This window comes from Buteo buteo, chromosome 7 (genome assembly GCF_964188355.1).
Source record: "Buteo buteo chromosome 7, bButBut1.hap1.1, whole genome shotgun sequence".
In the NCBI taxonomy this organism is placed as follows: domain Eukaryota; kingdom Metazoa; phylum Chordata; class Aves; order Accipitriformes; family Accipitridae; genus Buteo; species Buteo buteo.
The window spans coordinates 33,146,124-33,164,392 of NC_134177.1; the positions used below are offsets into that span (position 1 = coordinate 33,146,124).

The 18,269-nt window shown below is 43.3% G+C and overlaps 1 protein-coding gene across 2 annotated transcripts; it reads right to left on the bottom strand.

Moving 5' to 3' along the window:
• Positions 1-1,224: 1,224 nt before the first annotated feature.
• PPP1R7 (protein phosphatase 1 regulatory subunit 7) lies at positions 1,225-17,823 on the bottom strand. 2 transcript variants are annotated; one of them, XM_075032328.1, is made up of 11 exons: positions 17,729-17,823; positions 16,945-17,022; positions 16,654-16,776; positions 12,300-12,355; positions 11,252-11,317; positions 10,461-10,591; positions 9,398-9,560; positions 6,310-6,426; positions 5,230-5,334; positions 4,188-4,274; positions 1,225-1,615 (listed from the first exon to the last, which is right to left on the bottom strand). In XM_075032328.1, the coding sequence occupies exons 2-11, from the start codon at positions 16,985-16,987 to the stop codon at positions 1,439-1,441; spliced, it is 1,068 nt and encodes a 355-aa protein (XP_074888429.1). In that variant the 5' UTR covers positions 16,988-17,022; positions 17,729-17,823; the 3' UTR covers positions 1,225-1,438. The 2 variants fall into 2 exon arrangements, with proteins under 2 accessions (XP_074888429.1, XP_074888430.1); XM_075032329.1 differs by lacking the exon at positions 16,945-17,022 and having other exon boundaries at positions 17,729-17,802.
• Between the last annotated feature and the right edge of the window lie 446 nt (positions 17,824-18,269).

The following is an 18,269-nucleotide window of genomic DNA, read 5'->3' on the forward strand; positions in this document are numbered from 1 at the left end:
CATTGGCTGCAGAACAGACCTGACTAATTCCTAAATACTGCAAGAGGCTGTATTAACAAAAGTGCTTAAGGACTCCTATCACAAATAAAGCCTGCTCCAGCAGGCACTGACAGCCTGAAGATGACAGCTGTCACTCAGCAGAGGTCAAATAACTAATGACAGACATATGTACAGCAGTGAAACAAGCAGCAGCTTTACACCACAGTAATCTTGCTGTCTCCTCCCACATCAGTACAAAGCCCTTTTTAGCCCTTTATAGAGGGCTAGGCCTTATTCCTCTCTATAGTCATGCTGCCAAAACTGCTGTCCAAGTGTGTGGCACTCCAGGCAGGTGGGCTTTATAATGAGTTTCTACCAAGGGACCTTGATGGCATTTTTAAGATGAGGGACATGTTTGAAGTCATACTACATCAGTGGCTCCCTCTGGAGTAGGTCCACTCATTTTCAGTAACAATCAGAACGTTCACTGAGCCTTTCAGCTTTACTTCTGGCTGGGGAGATGTTCAATACAAGCATCGAGGACCTGCAGGCCACATCCAGCACTCCCCTATTCTGGAAGGGATCTGGAAGCAGCCTTGGCTTTAGCCCAGGAAGGATGAGCAACACACCTCAGAATCTGCTGTGCTTTGCTCTCAGTCCTGGGAAATCAGAAGGTAAATGAAGCCACAACCACCAACAGAGAACCTGTAAGCACAGACTAGACCCCTCACCTCCTCACGTGGAATCCATAGGCCCTCTTACCTCACTCCTTTTAACCCCTCTTCCAGTTCCCACCTCTGTCTACAGCACATTTAAACATGGAAGCCCTACCACTAGTGGCTCTGTGAAGACTGGTAGCTTATCCAGGCATGTACACCCCCACACTGCTTTCATACTTCAAGCTACATGTCCTCAATCCTCTAATGAGCTTGCAGCCATGTTTAAAAAAATAAAACCTGCTAACCTTCCCCCCTCCCCGAGTTTTACAAGCAGATATTTAGCCCTGACTCACACCTGAGAACCTGGATGGGTGTCTCTATCAGATTCCTCCCCACATCAACACCGTCACTGCCTTTTCACATTTTCAGACCACTGTTGAGCCTGATCTGGAAGCGATGTTTGCAAGGACATTACTAACCTGAAGGTGTGTCACAGAGTCTACAAAAGTCAGCAAGTGGCTCCAGCCTGTTGCAAATGCTCACTGCCAAAACCGCCCCCATAAATAACAGACACAAGCACAAGGAAGCCTCTTGTGTTAAGATTTAATAATAATAATAATAACAACAACATTTCAAAAACAATGAGTGCATTGTACACAAGATCTGGTATTCAGTGCTTTTTATTGACCATTTGCTCTGCGAGTGTCAGTGTACTGAAGACCTGGGGAGTGGTAAGTGGATAAAAAACCCAGCTGGGACACTTCTCCAAGGAGGGCAGGAGAGAGAGGGCAGCAGGAGGTTCAGAATCGAACAAATGTGGCATCAATCTGCCGGACAGTCGGGAGGGCCAGCATGATTTTGCGCCGGTACTGGGGATCCTTCTGCAAAGGGTTTCGCTCCAGATACACAGTTTCCAAGTTCTTTGCTCCTTTCAGGTCATCCAGGTCGCTCCAGCTCTCGATGAGATTATCGTTCATCTGCAGAGCACATACAGGCACACTCACACAGATACTTCCAAGCTAAACCTGGTTAGCAGGAGCCTAGCCCCACTGACACTGCTCAGGAGGATTACTACTACCCAGGAGCAGTAACACTGTACAGTCTTCACACACATATAAAATGACCCTGTCTACATGATCCTTCTCCCCCTGGAACCTCTGAGATGTGCTCTCCAGTCACACACTCCAGGCCTCGCTAACCATCTCCAACCTCCCCATGCTGTCCAAGGCCGCCAGTCAAATGTTCCACCCTTCAGACAGCGTATCCAGTCCAACTAGTATGCTGGGAAATACCAAGCAAGACACTGAGACAGTCTCTTTATACAGTGTCCCAGACCATACGCTGTCCATTTAAGGGTTGGAAATCATTATGTGAAGATTTTCTTCCACTGTGACATCTATCTTTACTTTCATGGCTTCCCAGGAAACATTAAAAAAGGTCCCAAACTGATGTGAAAAGTGGCATTTTCCTCTCCCCTTCACATTACTTCCCCACAAAAACTGTTTCTGTACTCTGCAGAAAGCACCAAGCTCTCCGATTCCAGTTCTCCTCCTGTCAGCCCTGGAGCTGCCCCACTGCTGGCACTGCAAAGGAATTCCCATGAAAGGGGATGAACGCTTCAGCTGCCTGGCAAGGAAGCAAAGAGTGCAAGGTGGCCATGTGCTCTCCAACCCAGAGACTTCAGCCACCCTTTGCTTTTGGATACAGAGGCAGTCACTACAGCAATACCACCTTTAAATAAAAAATAAAAATAATTAAAAAAAAAAATCAACAGATTGGCTCTGGCCCCCCTCAACAACTGTTTTTCCTCACATCAGGCACCCAACAGTAAACTGGAAACTTTGTGCACCCTGTTTACTGGGTGGCAGATAAGCACCTCTATTTTCTCCAGCTGCCTCCCTCCAGCTAGTTCAGTGAAAGAAAACTGCTTCACCATTGGGACTGTCAGCGTCCCAGCTGGAGATGGCTTTGTAGTTAAGTCCCTGGACTAAGAAGCTGAAGAAAACCTGCTAGCTCTTTCATTCTGCTACAGCTCATCACAACATTACTTCGGCCATGCCACTTGACCTTCAGATGTCTCAGTCCCTCCACTGAGGTGGTACTAGGACACTGTTAAAAGATTCCCGCTGTATCTAGGATGTGAAGTTCTGCTTCCTTAAGGTGTTAAAGGACTTTGTTATGTGGCTTCAACTCCACAGTCAGTGATAAAATATAAATTAGTAGATGCAACACTTGTTCACATCAAAGGAAATCCTGCCCTGCTCTTTATCAAAAAGCACATAACCTTTTTTTTAAAAGCAGTGTTAAAGTGGAAAAAAGGCAGAAGGGCATTTTCTGGGTTCAGCTAACAGATCTGGGCCAATGCTCTGCTTTGACAAAGGCACTCATATTCTTGCAAAGGAAGTCCAATGAGGTTAGGATCTTCCCTTTACTTTCTGTAAAACAAATGGAAACAGCTGTGCAACGCCTTCTTCTATAAGCAGAGCAACAGCAAAGAGGAAGACTGGAGGAAATTGCAAAGGATCACAACAGGTCCTGCACCAGCCACACTGCACTGTCTCATTTTTACCACCCAAAAGATGTCATGTTAAACGGGCTTCTCAGCTCCTGATTTAAAGAGTTCCTTATGGAATAGGCACAGCCAGATAACACCACTGGCCATCTGCTAAGCCACACTGCAAGATGAGGAAAATGATCGAGGTAGCCTGGACTCCAGGCTCTAGCTTGGTTTCATTTGCAGCTGCTTTCTACTCCTTTTATCTCAGCCTCTGCCCAAGAACTGAAATAACTGAACTCCAAATGACACACATTAAGCAGCACAACTCTTATTCTCAGCCTTGACATGCAGAAACTCTACAAGAGCTAAAGCATGAGCCAACTCATGGACATCTGCTGCTTTTTCCCCCCCAAACTTCAGCAGATTTGTGCACCGCTCCCAGATATGGCAGGGTACAGATGCTTCAGGAGGGGGGTGTCTCTGCAAGTTTCCTCCCCAGACTTATCAATGACAAAGGGCTTAGCTATTTAGGGTGCCAGTAAGAAATAGAAGCAACCCTAAGCAGTTATCTACCTCATAGGAATGGAAGTAAACCGGAAGATGGTTTCATTTTCTTTGTATTTATAACGACATGAACATATCGACTCTGCTCTAAACAGGTACTGTGCTCCGGTGCAGTGGTGAGACAGTATCAGCTTCCCCCATACACTGTCATGCTCACTTAAAGAAAGATGAGATCTGCAAAAATAGGACACAGTAGGGCTGTTTCATAACCATCACAAGCAGGAAGGCAGGGCCTATTTCCTAGGTAGAGACAGGCTTGTTACCACTAAGCAAAGCCCTGCAAAGACTTTTTTAAGCTCAACTCTTTCCTTAGAAGAAACCATCATATAATCCATCCATGTACACTGTTAAGATCTTAGCTGGTCACCAGCACAAGAAGAGTTTACTCCAAGACATACATGTACACCACCCTCCCAGTGCTCCCCATCAGAAGGGTTTCTTTCACTGTTGCACAGACATTTCAGGGAACAGCTCCAGCCTGTGCTTACCCAGAATTCCTGCAGCTCTGTTAGGTGACTGATATTTTCAATCTTCTTGATTCTGTTGGATGCAATGTCCAGCATTGTGAGTTTGTTCTAGACAAGCAAACACAAAAACATTAGACTGGATTTCCTTTCATCTTCTCTGTCCCACTTTTTTCAGGCCCAGAGTTGGAAACTGTCAGAAGCAAAGACATGTTATTGCCAGCTGCTTACATACAACACAAGACCTCTCACTGCCTAAATATAGCAAGGAAGACTGTTTTTGATTAAGCTGGGTTACTGACCTCCCAGAAGCCATGTGACAAAAATGAAAGCAATTACTGGCCAGATGGCAACTGCCAGCCAAGGGCTCCTAAAAAGTGAGCTTTCCTCATAGTACATTAAGAAGAGGAATCCATTAAAAATCATATCATAAGCGTCCTCTCAAGCAGCAGAGTTGAACAAACTTTTTGCAGTGGCAAAGCCTACAGGTTTAGAAAAAGGTTTTTTTCCTGCCTTGCACACAGCCAACTAAGTTCCAGATTGTCTCTGCTCTCTGACAATGCCATCCACTGTTCGGTCAGAATGAAAATGCTACAGGCTTCCGTGAAATCAGTCCCATCCAGAAATCTCAAATGTATACTGACACGAAGGCAAGCCACACGCCACGGCTTGTCTCCCTTACTCCCAGCTCCAGTTGTTGTCCTATTGAAAATAACTCATGATTATCTATAACCTGCTGTCTGAAAGGCTGCAGCAGAGACAGCCAGCTGTGGCCATCAGCTTTTCCACTGCTGAATATCAGCCAGGCCACTGCATTAACCACACCTTGTGCTTCCCCTCCCCAGGTCATAACAACAATTCTACTCCAAAAGATCTGGAGGAGCTTCACCCATGCAAGATATTTTAACATAACAAATACTTGGATCTTTGTGGTCGTTTCAAGAGACTCGGGACCCCCCATGTAACTGGGGAAACTGAGGAACAAAAACTTCCAGAAAAGCACAGCCACTAAGGGGAGCAGCTTAGGGCAGTAATTCTGTCACACAGTTAGCAAGAGCCTGCTCACATTGTTCTCCAGTCCCTCGATGACTTCGATGCCATTGTGGCTGAGGTACAACTCACGCAAATTCACCAAGCTCTGCAGCCCCTCAATCTTGGTCAGACGGTTATTCTGAAAGTGTAACAACGGTTTAAGTCTACTCTAAACAAACCAAAACCCAAGCGAGTCATTGGAGAAAAAGCATTTATCTGAAGTATGGATGGGAAGGGGAAACAGTCTGCTTGGATCCACATTGATCTCATGAGCTCAGTTCATTTGATCTCTCTACCACCGATGCACCATGGGAGTCAAAGTCTAAGTTTAGAAGAATCAGACTCCGACCTTCCCATCAAAAGTTGTAGCGTGAAAGTTTTCCACTTGGTGTCTTTAGAAACAATAGGCCTACGCATTAATAGCATTCATTTTGTAGGTCTTTTTAATGTGATGGGTCAGAATGGAAGTTGCAACACTTCAATACACTCTGCTGTACATAATTCTTTATGTCCTAATAGAATACTGATGCATACAGGTACTACCATATGTAGCAAGTATGCCTTTCTCGGCAACAGCTGTAAGAGATACCGGAATGCACTAGCATTGGCATATGGATGAGAGGGAGACTCAATGAAAAAAATTAGTTGAGTATCTTTCATCCCACCTCTTACAAAGGAATAAACTTTCCATAAGCTCATTAAGGACGAATTTCACTTAGCACAGGCTTGTTCACATTTCTTCCCTCTTCAGGAAGAAGGTAGTGACACTGAGCCTGCTGCCACTATAACAACTTCCCTGGCATAACTCATTTGATGTTATTGTAACATATTAGGAAACAGTACATCAGGAAGAAAATGGGGGATAACGTACATTTCCTCTTCTCTCTTCCATAAAAATCAAACATTTTTTTATCATTTTATCAGTGCCTGTCAATCTCATTTAGTATTAAAGGATGAGAAAAGACAGCACAGAGAATATCACACTTCCTTCCAGTACAGGAGTTTGACTCAGACACTGAAGACCTGCTGATTCAGAAGAGCTTAGCCTAAATCACAAGGTGGTTCATCTAACCAAGGCTGTTCAAAACATAACAGTACAAAGTAGAATCAATACCTGTATACTGAGCACAGTCAAGTTTGTCAGCGCATCCAAGTTCTGGAGCTTGGTGATTTTATTCTTTCCAAGGAACAGACTATCAAGATTAGCCAAAGTATCGATGTTTTCAATTGCCTGCAAAATGACCAAAGGAGACAGCGTTATCGCTGTGATGCAAAACTCCAACCTGTGGACGTGGTTGGCATTTTACAGCCTTGACCCATGGAGCTGCGCTCCTGATAAACATGAGCCTGCCAAGTCCACACACAAAGCGTGCAGAAAGTAGGACCTCCCTTGTGACCCAAGAGCAGAGTAAGTGCAGGACTTTGTGCAGTGACAGTGAACCTCAGCCAGTGTGACAGCTGGCTTGTGGCACTACTATTCACTGATTTTCAGCGAGGGTCATGTTGCTCTGTCCCAGCTGTTGCCTCCACTGTCCACAATCAAGGCAGCAAGAGCAGAGAATGAAAAGGCTCAGGGAGCACTGAGAGTGGCATTCCCTGGGCCATAAGGTGTATCCAGGGCAGGAGATACTCATTTGTGAAGCAAGAAAAATCTGTCACTAGTGAATGGAAAGAGAATCTGGGAGGAGAAAATACCATTTGCAAATTTAGTCCTGACCATCAGTGACTGTATAACACAGAGGCAAGCTGTTTAGCTTCTCTGCACAACAGTTTCTCTGTCATAAGCAAGGTTAACTGTCTCATGGGTGTATGTGTTAATATATTTAACTACTGGCTACATATTCGTGCTACTGACAAAACATACACATATCAATTTAAGTGATGTACATGTTTTAAATATACACGCTACTGGCAAAACATATACACTATACCAGTTTAAGTCCTGAGCTCAGCCTTCAGTGGGAGAAAATAAGAATCTCTGTGAGGCATCAAGAACCACCATATTCTTTATTTACAAAGGACAGGGCACCAGAAAGCACAAACAAGAGAGAGAAAAAAGGGCAAGAAAAGGGGAAAAGGGTGGGCTTAGAAAAGGCTCCTGTAAACAGAAGGAAAGAAAACACAATGTTTTTTTGCAGGGCAAAGCCTCTTAATTAAAAAAAAAGTGCTGTTAAAAGAGACAAGAATTTTAAAAAACATACTTCAGCTCACAGAAGAACAGTAATATGGACATAGAAACACACACTGCTGTGCATCTGTGCTCAAGTACCTTGTGACATCTCAGCTTTTCCACATCCTTCTTGCCTGGCAGAATTTCAGGGACTAGCAGTGCTGGTGAGACAGGCCACTGCGTCCTACCACCACTTAGTACTCTGTGTGTGTGTGCGTGTGTGTGTGCACATGCATGTTTACCTGTGCGTGTATAAAGAAAGGAAGAGGAAGATGGACACAAACACACACACACTATGAATTTATAGATACACTCTGGAAAGGAAAGAAGCTTTTCAACCTCTATCCCACAATTGCCAACAGATTCAACATAAGGTGTTTATCAGCTCAGATTTGGATTTACCCTCCTTCTAGCCTATGGACTTACCCCTGTTTTGACCTTGCAAGAAAATGATATATTTGTTGCTCATTGTTGCTCCCCCAGCCCTGAAGAGGAAATATTTGTGACTCTAAGGACACTGAGAAGAAACAGTCAGGTGAAAAAAAAGCTACTTGAAGCTATAAAAAAAGCCACACTTAAGTGAGAGTATGAAACAGATGGACACGAGGGGAAAAAAAACCTAAGGAACAAATAAAGAAGTGCTTGCCTTATAGTTGCCTCAGTCCAACTTTGGAAAAAAAAAAGCATGAAATGTCACAGCTCAAGCATGAAGTTCTGCTTCCCCACCATTCATAGAAAAGGAACAGAACTACAGTACTTATTAAGTCATGACAGACTCCAGGGTAAGTGTGCTCCGAAAGGTTAGAGTGCGTGCAAAATGACTAAGACAGCATCACTGCAGAAGCTTTAATGCACAGGGGATGAGTATATCAGGCACCTCAGAGCCAAGAAAGCTGCCTGAACAGAGAGTCCATAGGCTTTTACCCTAAAGAGTTAAGGATATGCCCATCTGTAAAGCACATAGCCAGGCCACCCCACCAACAGAAAACTATTACAAGAGTTCTAGGTGCCTCCAAATAACATGAGATGTATTTCTTCATGCCTAGCCTAGGCACAGGTTACTCACTCCAGTAAAGCAATTAGAAGCATAGAGCAGTGCTATTTGAAGAAGCCAGAATACAATTAACAGATAAACAGAAAAAACCACTAGTTAGTGTGCTTCCACAAGGCTTGAAATACAGAGGAAAAACAGTTCTTTTCCCAATTTGCTCCTTCAGCATAACAAGTAATTTTTCAGAGTTTGTAAATGGGGGTGCCAGCTTAGAGAGTTTTCAGATTGAGATGCACTCCTCTGTTACAAGGATTTTCTAAAGCATATATAATTGAAAAAGCTTCTAAAAAATTAATAGTTTACTTTGCACGTTGCAAGTCTTTTGTGTCATCTGTTTCACCAGTTCTCTTACAAACTGGACAATATGCAGAAAAGCATACCTTAGGGACAGGAGAGACTACTCAGAACTGCTTCCCTTTATGTGGCATAGATTTTAAATCACCTAAATTGAAAAAGTCACAAATTGCACTATAAAAAAAAAGTAATCAGCAGCACAGTACCAGGTTTTTCAGGCATTTCAGAGCAAAGCCTCAAGAAAATCTTTTTCCTGAGTGAGACCAATGTAGCAGGTTATCAATTACACACACAAATCAAACTAGAATTAAATTTGCATTCAATAGGTTTTATCGACACAGCTCCAGCCTCTAGGAAGGTAAGAGAAAACAATAATTGCTAGTTTTGATAGGCTTGGCTCTCTTGCAGGAGGAAACTGTCATCTGCAAACGGCAACACACAGGGGATGCACAAGTTCATTAAAGAGAGAAATTCATAAATAGTAATTTAGTAGCCAGGCAGTACATGCATACATAATTAAAGGATCCAGCATGTGCAGCAATAAGCAATTACACATTAAATGACAGGAACAATAAAAAAGAACAAAATTGCAAGTAAAAAAATCAATGAAGTGCACTTTCAGAAAAGGCTAATCCCAAGCCAAAGAGCACAAAACTCTCCAGCTAACATCTTGTAGAGCAAGCATACCCGAATTCGATTGGATCCCAACTCTAACATCTGTAGCATCTGCAAGTTGCTCAAATTCTCAATTTTGCTGATTTTGTTGTTGACAAGGAAGAGTTTTTTCAGTTGGGCAAGACGATCTAGTCCTTCAATGTGTCGCAGAACGTTAAAGGAGATGTCCAGGATCCTGAGATAAAACAGAACAAAGGTCTCTTCAGTCCATCAGGCATGGATGATTCTGGAAGAGGCACTTGTAAATCGGTGGGGAACCTCACTATCTGCAGAGATCAAGCACTTTGCTAGGCCTTGAAGCTAGAGCCATAAGTGTCATTTCTTTTTATCAGAAATGACAACAAATATAATTTTCAAAATATTTCTATTGTGTGTCAGGGAAAAAAGTAAAAAAAAAAAAAAATCTGTCACATGCAGAAGATAGCTATCCTTTTGCTCAGCCATGGAGCTGCCACTGTGGGAGGCAGCCAAACTTCAATACCACATATTTCTTGGGAAAGGTATGTGCCTACAAGATCTGCCTCTGACAGGACAATGACAAGGCGTCCCATAAGCACGAAGCAGTTATGACTGTGGGAAGTAGGTTAGTCCTCCTCACCGCAGTGGGAACAGTTTTGTAATGTATCTCCAGAGTGATCACAGACAAGTGCCAGAAACTGGGAAAAGCAGTACTCCTTCCCTAACACCCTCCAAAAAGAGTCCTAATCTCACCTGAAATCTCTTGTCTTTTTTTGCAGGAATAAAACCTGTTATATGGAGCTCTTGCTGCCAAGAGCAAGGGGTACCTGAGTGCTTCCACACCTGCATGGAAGCTGCAACCACCTATCATTCTTGCTGCCTTATACAGCACACATTTCATTTCCAGCTGACTGTCCCTGGTGAGCTTCAGGATAATGAAACTGGTTTACTGCACAGGTTAACTATCAATGGAGAACAGACATTATCCTTCACAGAGCACCCAAATGAATCATAAGAAAGGCCTGGGTGATAAATACTGCAGTTAAGTACAGCATGAGTAATTCAGTGAGTGGCAAACCACCCTCAACCTGATCCTGGTGATTTCCCCCAGACTCACTCAAGTTCCACCAGAGACTCCAAGTTCTCAATCTTCCGAATTTGATTGTCATAGAGATCCAGTTCCCGCAAGGTCTGCAATTGCTCCAGGTTCTCAATGCGCTTAATCAAATTCTGACGGAGACACAGAGTCTAATAGTTGGGGAAAAGTTTAAAAACAAACAGGAAAATGGATATGAATCATGGCATGTAATGCCTTTTGGCATACAGACAACAAGGTTGAGGTTTTTTTCCCCATTAAGTTTTAGGGGGTTTTGTTGGGGTTTTGTTTGTTGTTGCTTGTTTGTTTTTTTTTTTAAATAGAATCTTTTCTTGTTTTATTCCAACTCTACAGAAGAAAATCTTTTTACCACAAAGATGGTCAGAAACTGTAACAGCAGCCCCAAGAGGCTATGTAATCTCCATCCTTGGGAATACTCAAGAGCTTGACTGGAGAAGGCCTCAAGCAACACGCTCTAATGGGACCTACTTTGAGCCAGCGTTTACTAGAGACCTCCAGAGGTCTTTCCAAGCTGCATTATTGTATGTTAAGCCTGCTGTGCAAGTACAGAATGTATCTCTTAGGATGAGCCCTCATGCATCATCTCTCATCCACTTCCAAAACCAATCTGCAAAACCCCAGGATTTTTATTACTGCTTGACAAATGGGTAAACACTACCTCCTTCAGTTAAACATGAAGCGAACTCATTAGGATCTCAGTTAAAAAGAGACTCCTGTATCTGTCCTCTTATAGGTTAGCTATGCAAAATCTCCAGTTCCAAGAGGCATTCCCTATTCCTTAGGACTGTTACCTTCACTTTCTTGAGCACCTCAAATCCTTCAATCTTCCCAATTCGAAAATGATTCAAGTCAACATCCTGAAAGAGAAATGGAGGGATTCAACAGTTGTTTCAGAACACTCTTCAAAGACCAACCTGGTACTTTGTTCTAAGGAAAACTAGAGTCTTACAAAATGTGTAGCTCATTAAAACTTCCCTTCAAAGAGCTTGTGAAAATTGGGTTTGGCACATGACTTTACCATCGCAGGTGAAGCATGTGGCCTAAGCTTGTCAACTGCAAACACAGCATCTGCGAAAAGGCAACAGCCCTTTCCTGAGTCTGAGCATTGTTTCGCCAAAATTAGAAACCTTTTGCAGTAAATTCTGAATTTACTGAGACAGACAAATTCTGCTGTCTAGCATGAATAAAGCATTGCATAAAATTCTCTTACCCACTTTGCTAGGGCTTAGCTGGAACACACCTTGCTATTTCCAGTTCCAGGCCTCAGATGAACAGGAACCACTGACAGTTCAAATATCTGGTGGTTCTGTGAACATTAACTCTGCACCGGTGATCAGCTGATGCACTTCACATCTGTGCTGTCCAGCCCCAGATGTTCCAGTTTTGCAGGTCAGTCAATCAAAAATAAATAGAGCACTTCACCACCCAAGCTCAAAAACTCTCCAGCTAACAGGCTCATGAGGCTGCCAGTGCCAAGGCACAAGGCTGGTTAAGCAGCTGTGCCTATTACAAATCATGGGTATGACAGCAGCAATCAGTTCATTAAAGATATTCTCACAAAAGCTCATAGCCCGTCGATAATGCTTGCAGCATAGCTCCACTTTCAGTGCTTCCATGCTTAATTTAAAATTCTAAATTACTAACAAAAAAGTTTCAGCTACTGATCAAGAATAAAACACCTCTACTTCTAGTCTAAAGGCTTCGAACCAATTCCAGGGAAGATCATGGTAGCCAGCACCTTCAGAAGAATTAGATCTTTTAACCAGGTTTCAATACTTGCCTTTGCCCACCTTTTCTTCCCGCTGTATAAAGTCCGTAAGGACAAAAATCTGCCTTTACCTCAGCTTCTGGGTCCAGGCTAATTGTTTCCATGTCCACTGGTGTCTCTGCTTCTCCTGCAGGAGAAGCAAATATATTATAAACTTCTGCTACCTGATAGCTAAAGACAAGATGACAATGGCTAACATCTGGAGAGGCAAGGCAAAGGGAGCAAATGCTCCTCAGAAGAAAAAACACGAGATGCACAGTTCAGATATTCTGATGCATTAAAATATACTTTACCTATTTGGCTTTCATTGTGACAGCTAGTCGTGAAAAAAAAAAAAGCTTTCTTAACAAGAAAATTTCATGCCTAGATGGAAAAGACAGAGAAAACAGCACGTTCCCCAGTCTGCCTGTGTGGCTGCTGAATAATGCTGGCTCAAGACTGATTTGGGCAGGATTCCTTTTCTTTATGCTTAGGGCCATCATCCCTCTGAATATACACCATCCAAAGTGCCTGTGCTCCTCCAATAACCTAATACAACATTGACAGGAAGGAATCTAAACTGTCTAGTGATAGTGCCGGGAGGGACCAAGCATCTCAGCAATCCCACCCTTCAGCTTTTCTTTCATAAATACTGCCAGTTTATGTCAATGTTGTGCACGCTTTTGCATGGATCCCCCTTCTTTTGTTTGGCTGAACTCACTAATATGCTAGAAAACATCGTTTATCACACTGCATACATTTTCTTGGGAAATGCCTTTATAGCTCTGGAAGACAGCCCAACATTTGCTGTGCTTCTATCACTGCACAAGAGGGAGCGAAGTTTACCGGATAAATTCATGCTGAATAATTCATGCCCAATTCCCATTTGTTGAAGATCATGCGCTGGTTGCATCGATTTCCAAAGAAAGTCTAATTCGACTTTGAAAAACAGACATACAACACGCAACCCCTTTCCACTTCATGTGTGTAGCTTCTGTACATACTACCAAAAAACCAAGGAACTTTAATTATGATCAAATCCCAAATGCTTTGCAATAACTCCTGCATTACTGTATGCAAGCTCATTCCATTAACCCAGACGTAATGACTATTTTTATAGCCCAGCACGGTTACAACATTCTTGTAAATGACCAATGTCCCCTATACTTAACAAGTGTTTTTCCTACTGATGCTTGGCATTGTAAGTAGTATTGTAAGGATGAACAGTACAAGCATTACAATCTTTGATACTACTATCAAACTCCAAGTTTTTGATAGCTCCACACACCATCATTTACCTTGCTGTATTTAGGCTACTGCTCTTGCCTGGGCATTCAAACAGGAACGAGCACTAACTGAACTGACTCACAGAAGTTAAGACTGAAAAGCAATCCTCTTCCCCTCATCTTTTAATATGCTTTATAGCATAAATTAGCAGGGAGCATGAAGTATATTTTGGAGATGCAAAATGAGCTGGTAGGCTTGGTGACATTGAACAGCGGTATCGAAATGCCACCACAACTGACATGCATACATATGCCTGTCAGCATTTTAGCAGTGGGCAACGCTTGAATTTTCTTATTTTTCTTCCAGATCAGGAGCCATGCACTTCACCAGGGAACTGGGGTACCCTACCCTGCTGCTACCAAGGTTGCATCTCCTTGACCTATGTCTAGGGTACAAAGGCTGCCAGCACAAAGAGCTCCAAGACAAACAAGCACCCTAGCTGAATTTACAGCCAACAGAAACACAGCCCAAGTTTGGAATAACAGTTATTTGAGATAATCACATAAAAACCCAAACTATTTCCCTTGCATTAAGTTGCACTAGCAGTAAGTTAATGCTCATGGTGAAGAAACTTGTCCTTTTGAGACTTCAAAGTTGTCCAACAATAAAGCCAGCCATGCACTCAGTGAAAAAAAAACAACAATCTTCAACAAAAGAAAAATTCAAGCCAAAAAAATTCTTCAACCTGGTTCGGCTGGCAGGCTTCTCTATAAAATTATATGTGTCATCACAGCACCCATTACAGACCATTTATACACATTTGGTTTTGGCAATGGGTTAAATACTCTGTTCCAGGATCTGTCAAAGGGTAGGTAGCTCCTTGTATTTTTGCCATATGGCTTCAAGTGACCAGTCCTGGTAGAGCCAACGTGGGGAAAAAAGCACTCAAGTCCGAAGGCACAAAACCAAATCACACAGGATATGTATACCGAATTCACTGAAATAAAAGCAATTTAAAACTGAACACAGAGGCAATAGCATTTACATAACAAGATCAACTCTCATAAAGTTTATGCAGTGTGTATAAAACACTCTCCATATAGCACTCTGAGTGAGATGTGTATACTGAGAACACTCATAATTCAGTCTTGGTATTAGAATGCTAAAATACATTTTCTCTCAAAGAGAAAGAAAAATGGTTCTAGCAAATTTACAGTCCTATCAATTGTCAACCTACATTTTATTTACGAACCAAGTGGACATAAAGCACCCTAAACTGACCCTTCTACAATCACTTTATGAACAAAACTGCAATTTCACTTGCATGCAGTAAGTACGCAGACAGCACTTCAGTCCACGATTTTTAATGCAGTAGGTTTCTCAAGGGGAAAAAAACATTGCTCTGGCAGTGAAGTTACTTAAGTGAATTTTTGTGTAACCCATGCCTGCAAGCTACACAGCTTTGCAGATGTAGGAAAAAAATACGACATTCAGGAAACCCAAATTCCGCAGTACGGAGCAGTAGTTACTGAGTTACGTAAGTTCACAGTACCACAAGCATTTAAAGCAACTAAAAGCCTAACTATACTTTTTAACTGCATATGCATGAAAAATATTATAAATAGCTAAGTTATAAGATTTCTAAACAGAGGCGCTATTCCTCAGATAATTAGCTAAATGATTAATTTGAAATTTCAGCCGCCTGAACTCTTTCTATTTATGATCTTCTGTGACAAATGTGGAAAACTCTTCATTTTCCTTTCACTGAGAAACTCAAAGCTGGCTGCGGAAATTAACTCAAATGTTCCAAAATTTTTCCTCTGCTTGGTTGCTGCCCTAGTAGAAGTTTTCTGAATCCTAACAGTTTGGAAGAAGTAGTAACAATACAGCCATTAGATTAAATAATACCCAGTGTAACTCAGTGACCAAATCGAATGTGTTTTTCTTGCTTTCACTGGAATAAAAGTACGCCACTTGAAATATTTTCTCTAATATTGTAATTCCTGGGGGAACAACATACAGAATATAACCTCAAACACACAGCTAAATTACGTCAGCTGAACGCTCAATATTACACGCATGCAAAGGAAAACTGTGACTGACTGATCTTCATGGTTGTATTAATCATATAGTGCTTGGGATGTACAATTTGCAAGGTGTGCTCTGACACTTTTACAGACATCACCACAGCATTTTTCCATTAATATATAGGATTTTTATATGGTCAACAATGAATTAGACTAGATAGAGTTCATTTAGTTAGGAGATGAGATTTAAAATTCTCATAATAATTTACTAGTTTGGAAAATACTTTTGCAAATTCTAACAGGCAAGGTTAAGATTAGGGGGGATCTGCAGCAGACGCACAGTCAAAAAGGATTAAAGTTTGCTGCATTATTTCACTTCCATTTCGACCAATAATAATCACACAAGCATCTCTATCAAAAGGACACTATTACATCTCAGATTGTTAGCTAGCACCAAAAGTCCAGATCATATTGCCATACAGGGTCTTCAGAAACAGATCTGCTCATGACAAATTCTATGCAAGCTACTGAAAAGCAAACCCTTCCACCAAACATGCACAGGCTTAAAATAGTCTGTCTACGTTTCTACCCAATGTTCTAATACAAACAGTAAATACAGTAGCAAAAGTTTAAAGTCAAGAGGATTCAAAACAGATATAATTTTGATAGGTCTTAGAATTTTTAAATTTAGAAAATAAAATTGACAGCTTCCTTCAATCTATCTAGAAATAGTCATCTTTGCCTTCCAAACGAATCTGGCAACTCTTTAGGTAAAAAAACTACATACACTAAAGCAGAATTATGAAAAGCTGCTTATGTTTATTTCTAATGAACATCTCCAGCATCTTTCCACAGAAAGTTAGTATGTTTCCATAACAAAAGTATGAATAAAGGTGTTTTGCATTTTGATATTAAAGGTTTGAAAGGGAAATGTGGATGGATAAATAAGAAAAAACCCAAAGGTCTAATATCAGTGGTTCCATTAAAAGAAGGCAGCTTTATTTTAACAATAATAACACTATCATGTGTTTATTTGTAGAGAAAACTGCTCTGGGGCAGATTCACATTGTTCACTAACATTGATACAACCATCACACAGCCACAAGAAACATGAAGGACTGATACATGTACACTACTGTATGCACTTGTAAGATGACACTTCCTAACACGATCGTTTAGGCTGGCAAGGTACCTGCGGAGTTCTCGCCATTCTGCTCATCTCTCAGGCTCTGCTGACTGAGGTCTGTTACTAAGCGAACTGCTTGCTTCTTCCCTTCTTCGTCTCCCGACTCCTCCGATTCAATCCGCTTATCAACTGCATAAGATACATAATAGCAGAATTAGGCTATTTTCAGCTGTGGGGCAAGGGGGAAGAAGTAACAAGCAGATATAATAACCAGGATTCACATATACCACTATGCAGTTAGTAGAAATCCTAAGTTAACTAAATGAAAGGTTTAGTCTTAAATAAAAGGCCTCTTACCCCTTGTTTCTACTTTGATTTTGGATGCACTTTTTCCTCCCATCACATCTTCCTAAAACCAACAATCTGGGAAGAAGACTGGAGGAAAAAGGAAATTTCTTAGATCAATGAAGTGCAATTCCAAAGATTACGGAGATGGAATTAGAACTATCACATTTTTAAAACTTTTAGGAAAAAATCAGTATCGTGTACAATAGTACCAATGACACGAAGAAGTGAAGGCATCAAAAAATGATAAAAAAAAAAATCCCTGCACGTAAAAGCAACCGTCTCCCCAGCATAGCCTGCGAGATCCCTTCACCGCTTACCCAGCCACAACTCTGCTGGCCACCTTGGCCCCAGGGACCTGAAGCTGCTCGCTCCCCCCTCAGTATTTACTCTCGTTTCACGGGACGACTAAGGAAAACCAACGTCATGCCAGGGGATTTCTTTCCTATTATCTTTATTTTTTACGTCACGCTCATCTCCACAAACCCACTTTTCCACCTCTCGCGCCGGGAGCCCCCGGGGAGGGGGAAGGCGTCGCGCCATGCCCCAGGTAATACACACACCGTTCCCCCTGGCTCGGGCGGCCCGCCCCGGCTCGGCGACCAGCCAGGGCCCCGTTCCCGCCCCCCCGGGCAGCCGCTCTCGGGGTGGACACCGTCGGGGTGGACACCCGCGGGCTGCCCGGCCGCAGAGGGACCACAAGCCCCACCGCGCGCAGCTGGCAGCTGCCCCGCCGAGCGGCAGTGCCCGAGCGGCGAGCCGTCCCGACCCCTCAGCGGCCGCGGCCGGCTCTCACCCTCCATCATCTCCTGCGGTCCCTCTCCGCTCTCCGCCGCCATATTGCTTCTCCTCCCACCGCCCCCTTCCGGAAACCGCCTCAACCGTCGCCGCAGCCAATCAGAGCCCAGCGCTGGCGACGTGCCGCAGCCAATCACACCTGCAGGTGGTGCCCTAGGGGGCGGGGCAGCGCCCCGGCCACCCGCGCGCATGCGCCCCGGCCCCGCTTCCTTCTGGGGGTTGTAGTTCTCGGCCGGCAGGGCGGGAAGCGGTCGTAGCGCCAGGCGCTGCTGCAGCAGCTGGGGACCTGCTCCCTCCCTATCAGCGCCTCGGGCCTGAGGCGTTACGAGCTGCTTTCGGCCTCGTCGTTGCGCCTACGCATTCTTCGGAGGATGGCTGTCATCCTGCGGAGGGGCCTTCCACTTGCAGCCTTCCACCCCCGGAGAGGGGACCCCGGGGCAGGTCGGCCGGGGCTGCCTGGAGTAGGCGGCTCGAAGCAGGACATCGCGTGTGGCGGCGGGGTTGTGGGGGGGAAGAGAGGCCGGAGGGAGCCGCAGATT

Excerpts from the sequence above, each read along its gene's own strand:
- PPP1R7 (XM_075032328.1), bottom strand. The coding sequence starts at position 16,987 with ATGGGAGGAAAAAGTGCATCCAAAATCAAAGTAGAAACAAGGG. Across the intron at positions 16,777-16,944 it reads AATCAAAGTAGAAACAAGGG|TTGATAAGCGGATTGAATCG; the intron begins GTAAGAGGCCTT and ends TATCTTATGCAG. Across the intron at positions 11,318-12,299 it reads GCCTGGACCCAGAAGCTGAG|GATGTTGACTTGAATCATTT; the intron begins GTAAAGGCAGAT and ends TTTCTCTTTCAG.